Below are 22,947 nucleotides of genomic sequence, written 5' to 3' on the forward strand. Positions count from 1 at the left end.
AAGATCCAAAGTGACTGAGAGTGAGGGTGAGGAATCTGACGATGCTATCAAGCCGCGTAACGCGTATGACATGAAATTGCTTGTGGCATTCATGGACATGCTCAGCACCGTGGAACTCCACTTTTGGGCTCGGGAAACAAGCACCGAGTGGTGGGATCACATCGGCATGGAAGTCTGGGATGACGAGCAGTGGCTGCAGAACTTTTGGATGAGAAAAGCCACTTTCATGGGACTGTGTGAGGAGCTCGCCCCCACCCTGCGGCACAAGAACACGAGATTGAGAGGTGCCCTGCTGATGGAGAAGCAGGTGGCTATTGCAATCTGGAAGCTGGCAACTCCAGACAATTACTGGTCGGTCGCAAACCAGTTTGGAGTGGGAAAGTCGACCGTTGGAATCGTGTTGATGCAAGTTTGCAAGGCCATTAATCGCATCCTACTCAGAAGAACCGTGACTCTGGGTAACGTGCAGGAAATAGTGGATGGCTTTGCACAAATGGGGTTCCCTAACTGTGGAGGGGCGATAAATGGGACGCACATTCCTATTCTGGCACCACCCCACCTAGGATCCGAGTATATTAATCGGAAGGGGTATTGCTCTATGGTTCTCCAGGCGCTTGTGGATCATCGTGGGCATTTCATTGACATGAACACAGGCTGGCCCGGAAAGGTGCATGATGCACGCATCTTTTGGAACACTTGGCTGTTCAGGAAGATGCAGGCCGGGACTTTTTTCCCAGAGCGGAAGATCACGGTAGGGGAAGTTGAAATGCCCATTGTGATCCTTGGAGATCTTACTTACCCGTTAATACCGTGGCTCATGAAACCCTACACAGGGAACCTTGACAGCAGCAAGGAACGGTTCAACTACAGGCTGAGCCTGTGCCGAATGACTGTGGAGTGTGCCTTTGGCTGTTTAAAGGGCAACTGACAATCTCTGTATGGGAAGCTGGACTTGGCCGAAAACAGCATCGCCGTGGTTATATCCGCAAGCTGTGCCCTCCATAATATTTGTGAAGGGAAGGGTGAAAGCTTCACTCAGGCATGGACCTCCGAGGTTCAACACCTGGAGGCTGAATTTCCACAGCCAGAGAGCAGGGCTATTACAGGGGCCCAGTGCGGGGCTGCAAGGATTAGGGATGCCTTGAGGGAGCAATTTGAGGCTGAAAACCAGCAGTGATATCTGGTGCCCTGCACAGGAGTGAAGTGCAGTAGTTCCATTCTTTAGGCATCAGTGTCTGCTTAGCAGACAAGCAGACTTGTAGTGCCTGTTTATTTCCTGGGCTAAGGAGTCTTTTACTTTATGCAATAATAAAGAATGTTTTCAAAGCCGAAGAATCCATTTATTGAAAAGAAAAAAAAAATATTTATTGAAAAGAAACAAGGGGGTGGAGTGGGGAATAGTACAATCACAGATTCGCGTATGTCCTGTCTGGTGTGCTGTGCAGTGAGTGCTGCACTTCAGGACAGCTATACTGCATGGTGATGGGGGTTGAGTGCAGAGGGTAAGGGTCGTGGTTTTCAGGGCTGGGTGGTGAAGATACTGGTGTTGGAGGCAGTGGGTGGCGTAAAGAACACGGAAGTTGGGGAAAGTGGGTTGGAGGTGACAGTGGGGCACAATGGAAAGAGTTTTGGGACAAGGGCTGTGCGGGGGGTGGAGTTTGCGGTACTGCTCCTCTTTCTGCATGGCTACCAGCTCCTGGATAACGGCTGCTTGGCGCTCCAGGATGCTTATGAGCTTATCAGTCCTTTGCCGCCGGTGCGCTGCGTTTTCCTGGCGGATCCTGCTTTCTCTCTCCCTCCAGTCCTGTGCTTTCTCATTCTCTTTAATAGATTGCCGCATCACTTCTTGCGGCATGTCTTCTTTGCTTTTTCGCGGTCTCTTCCTGAGTCTTTGCAGTCTCTGAGAAGGCGATAAGAGGGACGGCTGAGGTCTCAAGGTTGATGCAGCTGTATAGGCAAAATGCAACATTTAACAGAGGCAGCATTGTTTATACCAGACAGAGTAATGATTCCCCTCGCACTTAAGGAGTAGAAAATACACAGGGTCTACACAATAGCATAATTTTCCCGTCTGAAACAGAGCACACATCCCACAGGAGCCTCAAAATGGTAAGTAAGGGGGACTGATTGTTTCAGGGCTGCACTGTCCTCTGGGTTTCTATGCCTTGGGAGAGCCAACAGCTTCAGGGGGTCACCTACACTGAACACTGTCCCAACATTTTCCACAGGAGTTCGTCCTGGACGATATCTCGCTGCTGAGGGTGACCTGGGAAGCAAGAGAGGGTCTTCTACTGCAATGCAGCTTCCGCCCTGGCCCATATGCAGCTTGCCTGTGTGCAACAATGGTCCCCCACCCCTCGCGGCACAGTGGCGTGGACACGTTAGCCTGGCTGGGACAAGGACCAAGGTGGCACTCCCGAAAAACCCATGCAAGCGCATTGCACATGTTCTGGATGAGACATTCGAGGAGATTACCGAGGCCGATTACCGCGATGCGATAAACCACATCAATGCATTATTCCGCATCTAGGTATGCATGCCTAACCCTCCTCTCCCAAAGAGCCCGCACCGAAAAAATTCCTTCCCGAAAAAAAAAACGCTTACCGGGAACCTGCTCCTCTGTTTGTCCTCCACCAAGTACCGGCCGCTGCGACTGGCTACCTTCCTCCTGGCTCGAGAAGAGCTCCTGGCTGCATGGGATTCCGGGGTGTCTCCATCCGGCCCACCACCATCACTCCCGTTTTCCTCCTCCTCCCCCCACGCACCGGCTCTGAGGTGTCCATGGTGGTGCTCGGAGTGGAGGTGGGGTTAACCCCAAGTATCGCATCCAGCTCTTTGTAGAATCGGCAGGTCGCGGGGGGGGGGGGGAGGGGGCACCCAAGAAGCCGTTTGCATCATGGGCTTTGCGGTAGGCACTCCGCAGCTCCTTCACTTTAATCCTGCACTGCAGGGCGTCCCGGTCATGGCCCCTTTCCATCACGTCCTTTGATATCTTCCCGAAGGTATCGTAATTCCTACGGCTGGAGCGCAGCTGGGACTGGACAGCTTCCTCCCCCCAAACACTGATGAGGTCCAGCAACTCGCCATTGCTCCATGCTGGGGCTCGCTTGGCGTGTGGAGGCATGGTCACCTGGAAAGATTTGCTTATAGCACTCCACACCACGCCGGGCTGAGCAAACAGGAAGGGGATTTTTAAAATTCCTGGGGAATGTAAAGGGTGGGTCACATGGTTGGTTACCTGAGGCCAGGGGAGTAGAGTTTAAACTGATGACCAGAGTGGCTAGAACAGGCATTGTGGGAGACTGCCGAATAATTCTAGAGGCCATTCACAGCGCATTGGGCGGCCACACTGGCGCCGCAGCTGCAGCGCAATACTTGCTATTCCTCTCGGAGAGTTGGAGTACATGCAGCGCTGCAACCACAGAGATACAGTGCTGCAAATGCCTTGCTAATGTGGACGGGGAGTGAGTTACAGTGCTGGGGGAGCCTTTACAGCGCTGTAACTCGCAAGTGTAGCCAAGGCCATACAATTCTCCCTCAAGGAGTTCAGTCACAAATTTAATTAACACATTATGTTTTTAATGAGCGTCATCAGCATGGAAGCATGTCCACTGGAATGGTGGCTGAAGAATGAAGGGGCATATGAATGTTTAGCATATCTGGCATGTAAATACCGTGCAACGCCAGCTACAAAAATGCCATGCAAATGCCTGTTCTCACTTTCTGGTGGCATTGTAAATAAGAAGCAGGCAGCATTATCTCCCATAAATATAAACCAACTTGTTTGTTTTAGCAATTGGCTGAACAAGAAGTAGGACTGAGTGGACTTGTAGACTAACGTTTTACATTGTTTTGTTTCTGAGTGCACTTATGTAACAAATGAAAATCTACATTTGTAAATTGCACTTTCACGATAAAGAGATTATACTACAGTATTTGTATGAGGTGAACTGAAAAATACTATTTATTTTGTTTACCATTTTACAGTGCAAATATTTGTAATAAAAAAATTACTAAGTGACCACTGTACACTTTGTATTCTGTGTTGTAATAGAAATTAATATATTTGAAAATGTTGAAAAACATCCAAAATATTTAAATAAATGGTATTTATTCTTGTTTAACAGCACAATTAGTTTTCAGCTAGTTTTTTGAATCACTTGACAGCCCTAATTTTTTTTTTTTTTAAAGCTCAAGCTATTGGAGTCATGACTATATGAGTGTCTCTTCTTTTTTTTTTTAAATGAAAGCTAACTGTATAGCCCTCATGGTTGTAGAGAAAAAATTGAAAACATTACCCAAGTGTACTTAAACACCAGAAGGCAAATTGCATTCCTACCCTTACGCAGCAGATGTGCACATTTAAGAGATGCTGGATGACTGGAAAAGTGCTTTGTGTGTAATGTTTTCCTCCCCATTTCCTACTAATCCTACTAATCCCAGCCAATGGAAACTGCAAATCCAGCGCTCTGGGCAGAAGCAGCACGCAGAGCTGCCTGGCCACGCCTCCGCCTAGCAGTTGAGCGAGGGGGATGTTGCCGCTTCCGGGGAGCCCCCCAAGTAAGCGCTGCCCAGAGTCCGCCTCGCCCTGTCCAGTGTCGCAACCCCCTGACTCCTCCCACACCTAAACTGCACTGTGGTGGATGTGGGGGCCCGAGACTACTCGGGCAGTGGCTGGTGTGCTTGGCGCAGAGGCTGCCTGAGCCGTGTGCACCAGCCACTGCAGAAGTCAGGGAAAGTCATGGAATATATTTCCCATGCCCCAACCTCCTGCTGCCTCCCATACCAAAACTCTGCTATTGTTGCTGGGAGGGAGGCGTGGTCCCAGGTAGGGAGCCTGCTGGCCCCACCACCAACCCCTCATCCCCCCCCAGCACCAGCAGGGGTCCCAGAACGCGTGCACCCTCCCTTCCCTTCCCCCGACACACACAGCAGCCAGGCCACCCTCCCCCAGCACTCACAGGGCTCCCGGGCAGCACCCCCGCCAAGTTTTATTCACTGGTATTTTTAGTAAAAGTCATGGACAGGTCACAGGCCATGAATTTTTGTTTACTGTCTGTGACTTTTACTAAAAATTCCTGTGACTAAAACGTAGCCTTAATTGTGAATGTTACACAATTAATTTTTTTAAGTTAGTCGCATGAGTTAACTGTGATTAACCAACAACCCTAAATAAAATCGTAAGAGTTGGCAACATTTTCAAGTTACATAATCACTTTATTTACCACTAAAATTGCAGCCACCTCTAGGGTGAAACACAGACATCCTATAACATTTTAGGATAGAAAGTGCAGAAAAATCCTATATTCAATTCAAACTAATCGGGAGTGGCAGACCATAATTACTTAAAATGGATTCTGTTCAGTACACTAGGAATAAAACACCCCAAAAAGTGCCGGAGAACTTTAATGACAAGTGGGTCAGGGCCTCAGATTTACATCTCAATGGAAGATATGGTGATTGCTCTGGGTGCCACAGAATTCGGTTAAAAATAGTTTCTGACCAGAACTACTTGTTCTTTCTTCCTCCTTCTTCTAATTTTAAAAGTAGCTTGAACTAAAGCTGACCAAAGTTACAGCATGAAACATTTTACTGTAAAGCCCCAGTTACTTCCTATTCCTCACTATTACAATGAATACTTATGAACTCACAAAGGATTAATGCAGATGCCTGTTATATTTCCATAGTAATCTCATTGTAATTTATTATTCTTGACTACAACTACTAGAGGACTCCCATAATGTCTAACCACCTCCTATCAACACAGACAATACACTGCTATCAGGCCTGGCAACTGGATGTACACCTTGTGTTGTAAGCAGAGACGAAGGCCTGTAACTTCCATTACGATGGCTATGCCTAGAGAGAAAGTGCAGCTTACTGTACCATCTCACTAGTGATATGGTATACCAGTTGTCCCCTATCTTTCCAGCCCAAAGTCCGAAATACTAAGCTACCACAGTCCAGAGATTGTGGCTCCTGCAGCACAACAGAGAAGCAGGCAACAGAACAGTAAGAGTAACTCTTCTTCTCCCTCCCCTGCAATGCAGCGGGCAGCCAGTTGTGGAGTTGTTGAGCAGCTGCAGCAGGAGAAGGACAGCAGCTGTTCAGAGTGCTGCTAGCTCATCCCAGAGCTGCTCCTGGGAATAGAGGAGAAGCAGGAGACAGGCAGTTGGGGAGACTCCTACCTCCTCCCCAGAGTAAAAAGACAGAGGGTTCTGGTTTTAAAATCACTGGGTGTGGCTCATGGAATACATGTTCAGTTTATAATCAGCTACAAATCCTCCTCTTAACACAGTGCCTTCAAGGGTCATAATGTATTGCATTCAGGAACAGAAGAGACCCTTGGGCAAAGGCTGGAGATCAGCAAGTTTCACCTTTTAAAAGCACCTGCTCACACAAGTGCAAAGAAGCACAGCAATGGGACTATTTGTGCTTAAAATTGAGCATCTGCATAAGTATTTGCAAGGTCAGGAGCAAAAATTGTATTTGTTAAAAACATCTCTTAGTATCATAAAATCTTTGTCATTTCAAAACAAAAGTCTTTCAGGGTGATCAAAAATTATTTAGACTTTGAATATACTAAAGTTAATGACTTTTTTATATACATGCCAACATTTTCAAAGATAGGAGTCTAAATGTCTACATATAGGCACATAAGAGTGGGATGTACAAAAAAGACTCACTGACTTCAGACTGCAAACTCCGACGAAGGAATAGAGCTTATTTTGGTTTCTTGACTTGTTGAAGTTGAATATATCAATAGGTGGTGTTCATTGCAAATATAGCACAAGCTACCTGGTTATAATTTTTGTTTCGTTTGTATTGTTCTCACAAATGAGGGCCTGGATTTTTTTTTCAAAATAGATTAACTTTGTGTGTGAGCAACTTTTTAACAGAATTTCAGATCTCATAGAGTTTCTCTACTAACATTGAGGAAACTAATTAGAAACACTTACAAAATGTTCATTTTAGCAATTTAAGACAAAATGGGGAGAGAGTGAAGAACAATCAACTTGTAAATAAAACATGAAATAAAGTAATAAAGTACATTTAAATCAAGATTTTTATAACAGTCCTCCCGCTCCCAAAATAAAGCCAAATTCTTAGAAGGATCTTCTGTTATGCAACTAATGGAGCAACAACCTATATGAAACTAATATTGAGGTTAACTAATTATTCAGTGGTATGCATGTGGGCAATCAACTCACTAGATGGGCAGAACAGGCATTTTTTTTAAATAAAATTAGGTGCTTGCATACCTTGGTGATGGGCAATTTAGAAATACCTAAATAGATAGGCTAAAATAGAACTTTTTATTCATAGATTCTGAGGCCAAAAGGGACCACTGTGATAATCTAGTCTGACCTCCTGTATAACACAGGCCACCAAACTTTGCCAAAGTAATTCCTAAGCAGATATTTTAGAAAAATATCGTATTGATTTAAAAATTTATCAGTGATGGAGAATCCACCACAACCCTTATTAAACTGTTTCAGTAGTTAGTTATCCTCACTATTAAAAACATATGCCTTATTCATGAATACTAGATTTCATTGGCAGCGCATGAACTGCTGACTCTGGGAGGCTAGCCCCTAGACCAGGGGTGTCAAACTCAATTGCACAGGGGGCCAAAACTCAAAACTCGCGGGCCGAACAGTATAACCATTTATTTAACAGACTAAATATTTATGTTTTTTAACCATTAATATGAACCAAAATACAGGATATCATTCCAAAATAAATACATTTCAACTTAAAATATTTTGCTCTTCATAAAAAAATATCCTGTCAATACAATACATTCAAAATCTGTACATGCTGGAATATTAAAAAATCTGAAAATATAAATAAAAAATTGAATTTAAAGCAAAAGTATAATCATAACAAATCATAACATTCCATTTTCTTGTCCTATTTAGTCAGAGCCTGATACTTGGAGTCTTTTCTTTGCAACAAGTTCGTTTATGTTTGGGGTTAGGTTCTGTGTTGTGAAGATTCTCAGGATCGATTGCAGGTGTTCATCAGTGAGGCGACTCCTGTGTGACGTTTTGTTAATTTTCATCACAGAGAACAGCTGCTCGCACAGATATGTGCTGCCAAACATGGACAGGATTCGAGCCGCATGTTGGCGGAGCTGCGGCATCGCTTCAGGAATGAAGCGAGTGAACTGTGCTGGCCCCGCAGTGTCGTACTTTGCCTTCAGTGTCCCGTTACATTGCAGTTCTATCAGCTCCATCTGCATTTCTACAGGTGCGGTTTCCACATCGACTGCAAATGGGTTGCGAAGCAGCTCGAAGTTACTTTTCTGTGCCTCAAAGTCACTGAAGTGCCGTGCGAACTCAGTGCGCAGCGCGCTGAGTTTTTCAGCAAAGGTGGCATTTGGGAAAACTGTGGCACTTTCTTGGTTCCGTATTACTTGGCAACAGGGAAAGTGAGACAAGTTGCATTGGTGCATTTGTGTCTCCCATAAGCGCAGCTTCACTTGAAATGCCTTCACTGCATCATGCATATCGGTTATTATGTGCTCCCGTCCCTGGAGTTGAAGGTTTAAAGCGCTAAGATGCGACGTTATGTCAGCCAGGAACGCCAACTCACATTTCCACTTTTCATCCCGCAGAACTGTGCAGTCTTTCCCCTTACTGTCCATGAACTGGCAGATTTCCTCTCGCAGCTCAAAGTGTCTTTTGAGAACTTTTCCCCGACTTAGCCACCGGACCTCCGTATGATATGGCATATCGCCAAACTCGCTATCTATTTCCCGCAGAAAAGACTGGAATTGGCGGTGATTTAAACCGTGGGCTCTGATAAAGTTGACGGTTTGTGTTACAGTGTTCATCACATGATCCATTTTTAGGACTTTAGCACTCAGCGATTCCTGGTGTATGATGCAGTGATACACTGTCAACTCACCGGCACAGTTCTCCTCCCGCATCTTTGAGCGCATCCTTCCCACCAGTCCATTTTTTTCACCACACATAGCAGGTGCGCCATCTGTTGTAAGTCCAACGAGTTTTTCCCACGGCAGTTTCATGTCGGTTACACTTTGAAATACATTTCCAAAGATGTCTTCTCCTTTCGTTGTCCCGTGCATCGATTTAATGTCCAGTATTTCCTCTGTTACGCACAAATTGGAATCCACACCACGGATAAATATCGCCAGCTGTGCAGTGTCAGTCGCGTCAGTAGTTTCATCCACGGCAAGGGAGTATGCAACAAAATCTTTTGCTCTTTCAATCAACTGTGTTTTCAAATCAGTCGCCATCTCACAAACCCGATTAGCAACAGTGTTTCTGCTGAGGCTTACATTTGCAAACGCTCGCGTTTTATCTGGACAAAGGACGTCGCACACTTTCATCATACAATTCTTTACGAATTCCCCCTCGGTAAACGGCCGCCCTGATTTGGCGATCTCTTCGGCCACAATGAAACTTGCTTTCACAGCAGCTTCACTTTGTGATTTTGCTTTGGTGAAAAACGTCTGCTGGGATGTCAAATTCTTCTTCAACTCCTCTACTTTTTGTAGCTTCTGTCCTGCGCTCAGGTTTTTGAATTTGTTCTCATGTTTCGTCTCGTAGTGCCGTCTTAGGTTATACTCCTTCATTACAGCGATATTACTCCCGCAAAGGAGACACACTGGTTTACCTGCAATTTCAGTAAACATATACTCATTCTCCCACCGGCTTTGAAAGCCTCGGTTTTCAGAATCAAGTTTTCTCTTGGCCATTGTTGGGGTCTAGCTTTGATTTGATATTAGCGTTGTATACATCAACAGACCGCGAACTTGAACCGCGGCTTGCCGTTGGCGGCAATTGCACTGCATCATGGGATTTGTAGTGTGTGTTATTGGGGCGTCATATCACAGGGCCATTAAAAACAGATATATAAAACGATTTCGCGGGCCGGATATAGTTGTATGGCGGGCCGGATGTGGCCCGCGGGCCTTGAGTTTGACACATGTGCCCTAGACCTACCCCTTCTGCCCAAGGCCCTGCCTCTCCTCCCCTCCTCCCCCAAAAGAGCCCAGAGGCCTCCCCCCAGAGTAGTTGCCAGCCCCTCCGCACCCCAGGCTGCCCTAACGCCCCCAGCTCCAGAGTGCTGGACGGGCGGTGCAGCCCGCTGCTCCAGACGGGTGGCGTGGCCCCCAGCGCCCTCAACCCCGGAGCCTGGCCCGGCCCCAGCACCCCCAGCCCCGGAGCACCGGGCAGGCGGCCCGGCCCTGGCCCCAGCCCCAGCCATGGGGGAACAGCAGGACGCAGGAGGGGGCCTGGTGGCACAGCATGGGCATGGCCACGCCTGGCTATTTGGGGAGGCTCAGCCTCCTCCGGCCTGTGATACTACTCCCCATGAGACGTTCCAGACTGACAGCCCTGGAGATCAAATCCTTCAACTTAGCCTCAAATAGGTGTACCATGTGTAGCAGCAAGGCAAGCTACCTTTGTGCCATCCTTTAAGTATTCCTCACTCCTGACCTGGAGACACTATCGATAGGGATTCCAGTTGACTTCAGTCTGCATCAGCCATTCATTTCTTAGCCTCAGTTCAGGGCCCACAAACTCCCCCAACTGGCCCATAAGTAGTGGTGATTTTTTTTTAAATGCAGACACCGTGGGACCTGGCATGGATCAGAGTGGCCAAGATGAAGTATAATAGTGTTGGAGGGGAGAGGTAGTGCCTTCTGGAGAGCCGGAGACAGAAAAGGGTATTTTTCATAGTTGTAGCTATGTGGGCTCTAACAGCACTGTCTAAAAGGCCACCAACACTGAACGGACGTAACCTGACAGCACGTGCCCTCAACAGAGGGAACTGTTATAGAAGAGGAAAATACAAATGCTTCCCTTGCTCCTTTTGTCTGCGTTCAATTTCGACACTTGCCTTTCATACAGGTGCTGATTCAGCTTTCTCAATGCCTAGCTGAGAAGATGGTGCTGGTTATATTGGGTATAAAGGTGATTTAGAGGTAGGTGTCATCCGTTGCCTGAACATTATCCCCCCATACTCTGTATTGGAAAAAATAGGGAGAAAATTAAGCCTTGTGGAATGCCACATAGAGAGTTTTGAAGATACAGTATCTGTTGCCTATTATAACCCTCTCTTGGTTTGGTCTGAGAAGAACCAGAGCCATTTCCATTCACCCTGCAATCTCTTGGAGACTGCCCAGCAGAATTTGGTGATCAAATACCACAAAAAGATCTAGCAGCGAGATCCCCAAATTCACATGTATACACCTACATGCCTGAACAATTCAAATTCCATCTCAGAGCTGGAGACATGCACGCACACTGAACCTTATCACCATTATAGGCATCTGTGCCCTTTTCTTGCCAGGACATTCAGGAATGGAGACAACGAAGACATAGAGAAAATGGAATTCAATGGGTCTTGTAAGGATATTTCAGGACCAATTCCACCAGGCCCACAGGTTACCTCACCAAACCCATAGAAAGCAGAAAAAACACTGCTTACAGTGAGTTCTTAAATCCAAGGACCAGGTTGTATTTACACAGGTACAGAGTGTTACACCCCAGGCAGAGATTCTAGTTTCTGACATGATCTTTTACACACAATATTACACAATCTTTTATCAACACTCCTTCCTACTCACTACTCCAAATCTTTCCTTTACTATTGGGACATAGTTATTGCCATACATGATGTTACAAATTACACAATAACTTACATAACACGTTGTTCCCCTTTTTAGCATAAAGAAAATTATCAATCCTATTATTTGACAGGGACTTTCCTTGTTTACTTTAGACACTACAAAAACTCAGTAACAGAATGACCAAATGTTAGTATTCTTTCCCCGGAACCTTTGTTTGCACTTTCCCCATCTCTAAAAGGTTATAACAACCACACAATTATACAGACCTACAAAACCTACTTTTATATTACTCATACATTGCTAATCAGTCATCCACTATATAAAGATTAGACCTTTACCATGTTATATAGGGTAAGCTCACCTAACCAATGCTTTACTCCCTTATAGGTCTACTTTAAGTTTCAAGATGCTATAATCCTGATTCTGCCATCCTTTCTAGGTGTGTTGTATTTCAGGAGCCTCCCATACTTCCTCCTGCTGCCAATGCTGGCTCAAATATTTACCACTGCAACAAAAGACCCCACTACTGGCTAAAATCTAGCTCTTTAGTCCTGTCCCCCAAATCTAAAGCCCTTCACAGCAGAGTAAGTTTTTAGCATCAGCACAGACACTGGCTAGGCTTGCATGCTATAAGTTTGAATATGAATCGAACAATACAATCTACTGCAGCACAAGTAACAGGATTCCACATGTGTTCTTGATCTGACATCTAAACAGATGTCCATGTCTAAAAGGATGACACACTTGGGAGACAGTATTACCAAGCATGCACCTTCAAAAAGAACAGCAAGTCAGCAGAATAATACAAAGCAAGAAAGCTGCAGTAACAACCTTTTCCACTGAAGTGGCAAAGGCTTAGCAATATTCACAAAAGGGTTAGGGATGTCTTTCCATTTGTGCGTGTTTGGATTTGTAAAGCCAAGAGAGGGGTGTATGTGGCAAATATTTTCTGTGCTTGTATTGACAAAACTCACCCAGACAGACATTGCATGAGCACTGTAGGTCATGGCATGAAAAATTTAGCAGACGCTTAATAGCCAGGAAGATTAGACATACCAGCAGATGTTGTGACAGTCTGTACCCCTATATTCCCCCCTTTTACAGGACTATGATATATTTCGTATAAAGTATGCTTTGTGAGTGAGCAACAGGGGATGGATCACTCGATGATTACCTGTTCTGTTCATTCCCTCTGAAGCACCTGACTGTCGGAAGACAGGATACTGGGCTAGATGGACCTTTGGTCTGACCCAATATGGCTGTCCTTATGTGAGATATCATTTAAAAACTCATCATTTGCTGACCATTATTGTCCTGGTAAAATGTGTTTGGCAAAGCTGTTAAAAAGTTGTAAGATTGTACTGCATGCTATTACTGAAAGACATGTTTCAAATCTGGGGAGCAGTCAAAAACCAATTCCCCAGAGACAAAACGCTAGCCAACACCTCAGCCAGGTGTCAACAAAATCAAATGAACCATCACCTGGATAAGTGGCCATTCTTTGACAGAAAAGAGGGCGTGGCCAAAAAAAATCTACATCTTGACACAGAAACAACTTGGGGTTCATGTCCACACAGACTTTCTGTCTCCTGAACCTTAGCTGGAGATGATTCTCGAAGAAGAAAAAGAACTGTAAGAAGGGAAAGCAGACACCCCAAATTATTCCTCCCTTTCTCTCTACCCTCAGCATCCACAACACCTAAAGAAGAAAGGAAACAGCTTTGGACCAGGGGAGGGATCCTGACTGAAAGAAAGTCAGCCAGTAAGACTGCAGAAACATGTGGTGAGAGAGACTTTGCTTTGAATTCACTCAGCTTGATAAGTTAGGCATTAGTTGTGTTTTACCTTTATTTTCTTGTAATCAATTCTGACTTTTATGCCTCATTACTTATATTAATTTAAAATCTATCTTTTGTAGATAATATATTTGTTTTAGCCAAAACCAGTGTGTTTTTACTGAAGTGTTTGGGAAAGTATTTGAGATAACAGGATTTATTGTTCAAGAGAAAGCTTGGCAGTACAAGACATACATTTCTGGGGAAAGTCTGGGACTGGGAGCTTGCTGGTGTTGCTCTACAGTGTAATTCAAGAGTAGCTGGCTATAGCACTCATATAGAATAACTGGGAGTAAATTACATGCAGGAGGCTTTGTATGAGCAGACCAAAAATGGTTGCTTTCACAGCGAAGCAGTGTAAAAGGCACCCCCGGTTGGAGAACTGAGTAGACACAGCTGTTCATCAGTCCAGATTGTATCCTGGACCTAGGTAATGTCACAGACGTCACTTCAAAATATGAGAGGATGGCCACCAGGACTCTAGGAGCAACAGCTCCAGTGAACCATAATTGTAAGGCCAAGAAGGACAATTATGATCATCTCATTTAACATTCTGCTTAGGGCTAACCATAAACTTGCACCCACTAATTCCTGAATGTCCAATAACTTGTGGTTAAACTGAAGTATATCTTTCAGACAGACATGCAATCTTGATTTAAAGATTTCAAGTAATGGACAATCTATCACGTCCCTTGATGAATCATTCTAAACATTACCATTACTATTAAATGTGTGTGCCTTATCTACAGTTTGAATTTTTCCATTTGTCTTTGGGTATAGCTCAGAGATTTGCTAACCTGAAGCAGAGTGAAACTGAGATGATTACCATTTCATTTCTGAGCAGCAGTGAAAGTGAGCAGAGTCTGGTCAGTTTCATTTTGCTGCTACCTGACATAGCTCTGAGCAGTGACAAAGACCCTCAAGCTGTGGTTGCAGACTCAAGACGGTAACATCACATTAATTTACATTAAGGTCACAAATGGAAAGCTATCTTTGCAACCATGATGGTGAAAAATGTAAAAATAGAAACTGAAGTTCTTCAGAAGGGAAAGGCTTAGGGCCCTTTCCAGGAAAAATTTCTGACATGCCAGTGATGAGCAAACAAATGGATTTTTGAGCCCTGCTGGAGGTTGTAGAGTTGGTTGGTTTTTTTTAAATCATTGATATATAATACGTACATGGCCCTGTACAGTAGAGAAAATATAGCCACAATACCTGCTCCAAAGATCTTGTGGTCTAAGGTTATGATTCAATACTATACTGAACAAAGAAAAGGGTAGTTACGCAGCTTGAACGCTTCATGGAACACATGGTTCTTAGTAATTTTTTTTGAAGGTGGGATGGGAGAGAGCAGAATGAAGAGACATGGAGTGCGAAGTGGACAAGGGAGACCATCAAAAATGAGAAGAGACGAGAATTGGCAGCACAAGAAAGGGAAAAGGGTGGGTGGACTTGAGAAAACAAATTAGGAAAAGTGTAGGATAGGCCAAGTTATGTGGAGCCTTGAAAGTGAGAGCATGTAATTCCTACTTGATGTAGAAGACTGAAAGTTAGTGCAGGGTCTGAGTGAGAAAGTGGGGAGACTGAATAGTGAGAGACAACAGAGGCTTTTGGCAGATGTGTTTAGAATACTCTGGAAGGGATGAAGTGAATAGCTGGGCACCCAGAAAAATTATGGGATTTTACGATATGAGATGCTCAAGGCACAACAGGAGTTTGGTCAAAATCTCTTTCCTCAACAAGACAGTCCAGCCACATGAGAGCTTAGTTCCACAGTTACTGCCTTACCTTAGCTCACGGTGCTTTGAGACAGCTGGAGTTTGAAAGGTGCTAGAGAAAAGCAAACTAAGTGTGTTATACAGTGGAATATTGCTGTTAAGCCCAAGAATATGCAGTGCAGGACTGAATTATTATTTTTTTTTAAAAGACTCCACTGATTTCCATTTTAACATTTACATCTCCCCTTCCTTATACAGCTTAAATTTCATTTAACTATATTAACAATATGCCACTGCTACCATGCAGGAAACTGACAACACTAAAATAGCACCGAGATTATTATTACGAATGCAAGAGCAAAGAGTCAGGGAGGAAGGGGTTAACTACTTGTGAATCCATATAGCAGGAGACTATAGTGATGGAAGAAACCTATCATGGCATCTACTCCATCCCCTTTCCAATGCACGGCTACCCCCTATAGTACCTTCTCTTTAGTGTCTTGTTCAATCTAATTTTTAAAATAAGCCATTGCCCAGTCTATGGGTGCATGTCCCATTCTGTACTAGAACATGAAGCCAAACCAATAATAAATGTAATATGTTTACCTGAAGATTTTTCTTACAATAATAGAAACAGAAAGCAATGTGGTACAATAAAAGGATTATGTGAATATGATGGAGGTTGGGGGAGACAGAGAAGGGGGAAGAAGGAGAGAAAAAGATACATCTTTCTTCAACCACAGGGAACCTTAGATTTGTTTTCTTTCTAGCTTCAAAATCAAATTCAAATATTATTCTGGTAAATACTCTGACAGTTTAATTTTTCAGTAAAATGTAATATTTCAATTGAGTACTATAAATAACAGAGCCCAACACAAGTCTGTTAAATTCAATGTGGGAGCTCTAGCTTCTGTCTCTCCCTCACCACAACCCACTCTCCCTTGCAGTTTCTAGTCACGTAATTTTTCTTTCATATTAACCTTGAATCTGACAACTGAATGTTACACTATGTCAGGTTCACAAATATGATTGGGCTATGAGAAGGGGGAAGAAACATCAAAAGCGTGCATCACCCATCCAGACTTGATTAACTTGAGCTACAGAAAACAAAGCTATAAAATGCTTTCTATGTTGGTAACGGTTAACAAATTAATCTTCCCTAACCACTGTCTCCAAACAGAACAGAGCGTCTCCCTCTACCGGTTAAGAAAACACTGAAGCTTGTACTCTCTTACGTATAGCATGTGGCTGACCCACATGAACAACAGAATGTACTTGTGGATATTTAATGCTTTGTTGTTTCTCTTAAGTACTAAAAAAATCCATTTGAAGAGATGGTACTGAGTTATTTAGAGTCTAACAATCTTGCAACACTTTGCCTGTAGAAAGTACATTTCTGCAGATTGCATGGTTTTAAAAGGACACAGAACAAAGGATTAACATTTTCCCCCAGCGGCCTCTGTAAGAGATAGTGCTTTACTTTAGCTATCTGCCATTTCCATCTCTATCTCCAGCTATATTACAGCAGGGTGACAACCCCACGATAGTTAAGGTTAAGACCAGCTTTCTGTTTAAAGCTCAACTCTTCTAAGTGCTCTAAAAATCTACAGTGTTACTCAGATTGTCTTGAAATTTGATGTGCATCACTTGCATATGGGATTCTGTTAACAGGCCAAATTTGGAGACATTTGAACCAAAGAGTTCCCGAGATACAGCCCCCAGCAAAAAAACCAGCCTGTTTAAAAGCTGCGCATCAACAGTGGAATACCATGTGGGCAATCACGCAAAGAAAAATCTTGTTTATCCTCAATCATGCACAAATCTGGCAGATTTATTTAATGACTATTTGACTTTAAACAGTAATATATTTATTTTTACTTTCCTGACTGGTTCCATTGTTACCCCAATAGAGCCTAACAGTAAACCACACACAATCAACCACAATGCCAATAAATGCAAAGTAATGCACATTGGAAAACATAATCCCAACTATACATATAAAATGATGGGGTCTAAATTAGCTGTTACCACTCAAGAAAGATCTTGGAGTCATGGATAGTTCTCTGAAAACATCCACTCAATGTGCAGCGGCAGTCAAAAAAACGAACAGAATGTTGGGAATCATTAAGAGAGGAATAGATAAGAAGACAGAAAATATCATATTGCCTCTATATAAATCCATGTTAAGCCCACATCTTGAATACTGCGTACAGATGTAGTCACCACATCTCAAAAAATATATATATTGGACTTGGAAAAGGTTCAGAAAAGGGCAACAAAAATGATTAGGGATATAGAATGGCTGACGTATGAGGAGAGATTAATAAGACTGGGACTTTTCAGCTTGGAAAAGAGGCGACTAAGGGGGGATATGATAGAGGTCTATAAAATCATGACTGGTGTGGAGAAAGTAAATAAGGAAGTGTTATTTACTCCTTCTCATAACACAAGATCTATGGGTCACCAAATGAAATTAATAGGCAGCAGGTTTAAAACAAACAAAAGGAAGTATTTTTTCCACACAACACAGTCAACCTGTGGAACTCCTTGCCAGAGGATGTTGTGAAGGCCAAGACTATAACAGGATTCAAAAAAGAACCAGATAAATTCATGGATAGGTCCATCAATGGCTATTAGCCAGGATTGGCAGGGATGATGTCCCTAGCCTCTGTTTGCTAGAAGCTGGGAATGGGCGACAGATCACTTGATGATTACCTGTTCTGTTCATTCCCTCTGGAGCACCTGACATTGGCCATTGTTGGAAGACAGGATACCAGGCTAGATGGATGTTTGGTCTGACCCAGTATGGCCGTTCTTATGTACAGGCAAGAGCAGCATGTGGTAAAAGGCTGCATACCACCAACAAGGACACCCTACTTTATTCTCCTTTGAATTTGATTGTGATACTGAGCTTTCATTTCTATACTGCCTTTTACCCAAACATCCTTACAAGTATTTTCTTTATAAACACTGCTCCTGGATTGTACAACTATATAAGTAATACTGCATCCATCACCAAAACACAGCCAACTACTGGGGCAAAAGGTGGCAATTGTTTAATCTCTCTCAGCAACACTACAGAACAGCTGAGGTCAGGAAGCAAAGAGTACCATGTTCTCTTCAAACTGAAAGGGAAAACTAAGATGACCATGTAATTACCCATGTTGAAATTTGGCCAGTCTACTGAGGATCTAACACTCCTGCTCTTTCAAGAAGCAACATGGAATCTTTGATTACAAACTATAAGGACTTTGGGTTTGAATTTTGTATTTCATTCTAATATTAGCAACTCTTGAAGCATAGTGCTCCCAGCTCCAGGATAACCCAGGAGAAAGATCACAGTCACCAAAGTATGTTTCACTACTGAAAAGCACTGCGTTTCTTGAAATTCTGGAGCCTAAATGATGAAAAAACAAAAATATTTCATGCTTGCACCATACCTGTCATGGGATCAAACAGCTGATTGGCCTCCAAGTCTGTGAAGGTGCTGAAACAAATAGGACATTTGAAGGAGGCACGATTGGTGGAATCTCTCTCGTCCGTCTCAATCCTCCTCCTCATGTGGTCCAGCTTGTACTTCACCACATTGACCAGCAGGCGATAATTGATGAAGTAGTAGTTGTGCCGGGTGGTTTTGCCATCCGGAGCTGTCTCCACTCTCATCCTGCATTTGATGAACTTGTCCCCCTTGAGGGTGTTAAGAACTGCCCGCAGTTGCTTCCGATCAAACTTCAGCAGCTCCAACATGTCCTCCTCCTTTACGCAGGGATTCCGGATGAGGATGTCCAGAGCCAAAGCATGTTCAATGCCATAAAAACCACGCACCACATACTTGGCAAGGCGCTTCAGAGCCGCTGGGACTTCAGTGAGGACGTCCGGGTCTGTCATATCAGGTATGACACTGAAGCTTCATGTATACTGCAAGGAAAAGAAGATGGACTATAAATTATTTTCCCTCACTTAAACAGTTTTGATTCAGGTTACCAAAACCTAAAAAGGAAGGACCACTAAAGATAATAGTTTCTCATTTTCCCTTCCCCATTCCCTCAACACACTCTTCAGGTATTAATAATGCAACTAACAGCACAGTACGATTAGACCGCACTGTTTTCACTGCAAAATGGGAAAACGTTGGTGATTTTTTTCTACCATAATACCTAATATATTTCAGTTCCACCTGCTCTGCTGTAACATTAAATATCTCTTGCCTTTGAGCTCTTATAGAGCTACGTGATCAGCTGAGACTTACATCTAGGAAACAGGCACCAAAAGTCTACAATGAGACACATCATCACACAGAAATAAATCACAGTTTGACATTTGGGGAGTTTAATGAGGGAGTTCTCCAGGTGAAGGAGGAGAAAAAACATGATGCTTGAGGTGAGTTTGTTGTGTGTCTGTGTGCTTGCAGTGTGCCTGCCTGCCTGCAGTTTATAGTGTGGTCTGGTTGGGGCACCATGTGCGGAGCTTAAGGCCTGCCAGGCAAGGCTGAGAGCATCTTAACAAGGCTTTGATCCCTAAATTCTTTAGGATCTGTAAACCAGGGGATGGGGCTACTCAAGGAGAACTGGGGGTTAAAAAGCCAGCTTCTAAGGCCTTGGCTACACTGGCGCTGTACAGCGCCGCAACTTGCTGCGCTCAGGGGTGTGAAAACGCCCCCCCGAGCGCAGCGAGTGCAGCGCTGTAAAGCGCCAGTGTAATCAGCGCCTGCAGCGCTGCACGCTATTCCCCTCGGAGAGGTGGAGTACTTGCAGCGCTGCGAGAGAGCTCTTGCAGCGCTGGCGGCGCGACTACACTCGCGCTTCACAGCGCTTTGAATCCCCAAGTGTAGCCAAGGCCTTAGTGACTAGAGGAGCTAGACGGGGAGTTTAGAGAGGGAGTGTGAGAGCCAGATACATCTAACATGCTCTAAATTTAGGCCAATAAACACCTTCTCCCTTACCCTTACCCCCTCCCCCCCAAAAATAGCTGCAGGACTAAAACTAATGCAGGCAGAAGCCCAGCAGCAGAGAGGGGGCTACCCACTTTAATGCACTGAATGCAGCATGTATGATTACCTGCCTTATGGGCAGGTAGCATATGTATGTAGTTAATGCAAGCAGTTTGTGTCATGGGCTCTTGAGGCCAGAGTGGCTGACCTGGAGGAGTTAAGGGAGACAGAGAGGTACAAAGATAAGACTTTCCGGGACACAGTAGTGGTTCCACTGCCTCTGTGCTGTTGAGGAGGATGAAAGTCTCAGGGAAGGAGAACATTAAAATGGAGCGGAGGGAAACGTTCTCATAGTTGGGACCCTTCTTCCAGATGACGTCATGGTATCTTCACACACTGGGGAAAGGGACCTCATTTGTTAGACAGAGACCAGTAATAGTAACGGAGGATTTGATCATTAGAAATATAGATAGTTGGGTTTATGATGACCAAGACAACCGCATGGTGAATTGCTTGCTAGGTAGGAAGGTTGCAGATCTCTCAAGACATCTAGACAGATGTATGTGCAGTGCTGGGGAGGAGCCAGTGATGTGGTTCAGGTAGGTACCAATGACATAGAGAAAGGTCGGAGAGAGGTCCTAGAGGCCAAATTTAGGCTGCTACATAAGAGATTCAAGTCCAGAAGCTCCATGGTAATGTGTTCAGTTCCACCATCAAGGCCAGTTAGACAGGCAGAACGGCAGGGCTTCAATGTGTGGATGAAACAATGATGTATGGAGGAAAGTTTTAGATTTATTAGGAACTGGAGAATCTTTTGTGAAAGGAGGAGCCCATCCAGGAAAGATAGGTTCCACCTAAACCAAAATGGAACCAAATTGCTGGCATATAAAATTAAAGAGGGTCAGAGGAGTGTTTAAATTAAGGGCCGGGGCAGGAAAGCTGACAGGTACAGAAGAGCACACAGTTTGGACAGAGACATCCCTTAGGGGAGGAACTCTTAACGGGAATCCTCTTATCCTACTAACAAAGAGAGGATAGAAGTTGATAAAGTACAAATGGGAACTGAAGAGAAACAGTCAAATGAAAAGGAGTCCCATTCAGTTACATCACATGAAAGCAGACAACTAAAGATTGACAAATTCTATAAGTGCTTGTATACAAATGCTAGAAATCTAAATACTAAGATGTGTGAACTCGAGTGCCTGGTACTAAATGAAGATATTGCTATAATAGGTGTCACAGAAACTTGGTGGAAGGATGGTAATCAATGGGACACTAATACCAGAATTCAAAATATATAGGGATGAGAGTAGGTTGTGCTGGTGGGGGAGTGGCATTATATGAGAACGAAAGCAGAGAGTCAAATATAGTAAAAATCTTAAATGAATCAAACTGTAACACAGAATCTCTATCGATAGAAATTCCATGTTTGAACAATAAGAGTATAGCAGTAGGAACATACTACTGACCACGTGACCAAGATGGTGATGGTGACTATGAAATATTCAGGGAGAGGAAAGAGGCTACAAAAATAGAAAACTCAATAATAATGGGGGATTTCAACTATCCCCATATTGACTGGTATATGTCACCTCAGGACATGATGCAAAGATAAAATTTCTAGACACCATTAACAACTGCTTCTTGGAGCAGCTAGTCCTGGAACCCCCAAAGGAAGAGCCAAGTCTCAATTTAGTTCTAAGTGGAGCACAGGATCTGGTCCAAGAGGTGAATGTAGCTGTATAGCTTGGTAATAGCAACCATAATGTAATTAAATTTAACATCCTAGGGGGATTCCAAAGAAACCCACCACAGTAGCATTTAACTTCAAGAAGGGGAACCACACAAAAATGAGGACGCTACTTAAATGGAAATTGAAAGGAACAGTCACAAGCCTGCAAGCTGCATGAAACCTTTTTAAAAAAACACCATAATAGAGGCTCAGATTAAATGTACACTCCAAATTAAAAAAAAAAACAGCAAGAGGACAAAAAAAAATTAAAAAAGACTAAACAGAGTAAAAGAGGCCGTTAGAGGCAAAAAGGCATCCTTTAAGAATTGGAAGTCAAATCCTACGGAGGAAAACAGAAAGTTGCATAGACTCTGGCAAGTCAAGTGTAAACGTATGATTTGGCAGCCCAAAAAAGAATTTGAAGAGCAACTAGCAAAAAAGACGCAAACTAACAAGCAAACTGGTTGAAACTATAGTGAAGAGCAGAATTATCAGACACGTAGTTGAACACAATTTGTTGGGGAAGATTCAACACAACTTCTGTAAAGGGAAATCATGCCTCACCAATCTATTAGAATTCTCTCAAAGAGGTCAACAGACATGTGGACAAGGGTGAGCCAGTAGATCTAGTGTACTTAGACTTTCAAAAAGCCTTTGACAAGTTCCCTTGCCAAAGTCTCCTAAACAAAGTAAGCAGTCTTGGGATAAGAGAAAAGGTCCTGTCATGGATCACTAACTGATTAAAAAGACAGGAAACAAAGAGTAGGAATAAATGCTCAGTTTTCAGTATAGAGAGAATAAATGGAGGGGGGGTACCCCAGGTATCCGTACTCGGACCAATGCTGTTCAACAGAAAAAAGGAGTAAACAGTGAGGCGGCAAAGTTTGCAGATGATATAAAATTACTCAAGATAGGTACGGCCAAAAAAGACTGCGAAGAGTTACAAAGGAATCTCACAAAACTGGGTGACTGAGCAACAAAATGGTAGATGAAATTCACTGTTGATAAATGCAAAGTAATGCACATTGGAAAACATAATCCCAATTATACATACAAAATGGTCTAAATTGACTATTGCTAGGGTTGTCAATTAATCGCAGTGAACTCAAGTGATTAACTCAAAA

At 43.6% G+C, this 22,947-nt stretch overlaps 1 protein-coding gene and 1 long non-coding RNA gene across 3 annotated transcripts in view; both read right to left on the reverse strand.

Moving 5' to 3' along the window:
* The window catches only part of GTF2E1 (general transcription factor IIE subunit 1), a 94,426-nt gene that overhangs the window by 54,122 nt on the left and 17,357 nt on the right, over positions 1-22,947 (reverse strand). For both annotated transcript variants that reach the window (XM_065586908.1, XM_042852347.2), the window contains exon 2: positions 18,602-19,079. In XM_065586908.1, the coding sequence (XP_065442980.1) occupies positions 18,602-19,049 (448 nt within the window). In that variant the 5' untranslated portion in view covers positions 19,050-19,079. The remainder of the gene's footprint in view (positions 1-18,601; positions 19,080-22,947) is intronic.
* Positions 1,328-3,130, reverse strand: LOC135981930 (uncharacterized). The gene is made up of 2 exons (XR_010599134.1): positions 2,605-3,130; positions 1,328-1,947 (listed from the first exon to the last, which is right to left on the reverse strand). It is a non-coding gene; the product is annotated as an uncharacterized LOC135981930 (long non-coding RNA).

This window comes from Chrysemys picta, chromosome 1, assembly GCF_011386835.1.
Source record: "Chrysemys picta bellii isolate R12L10 chromosome 1, ASM1138683v2, whole genome shotgun sequence".
Classification (NCBI taxonomy): domain Eukaryota; kingdom Metazoa; phylum Chordata; order Testudines; family Emydidae; genus Chrysemys; species Chrysemys picta.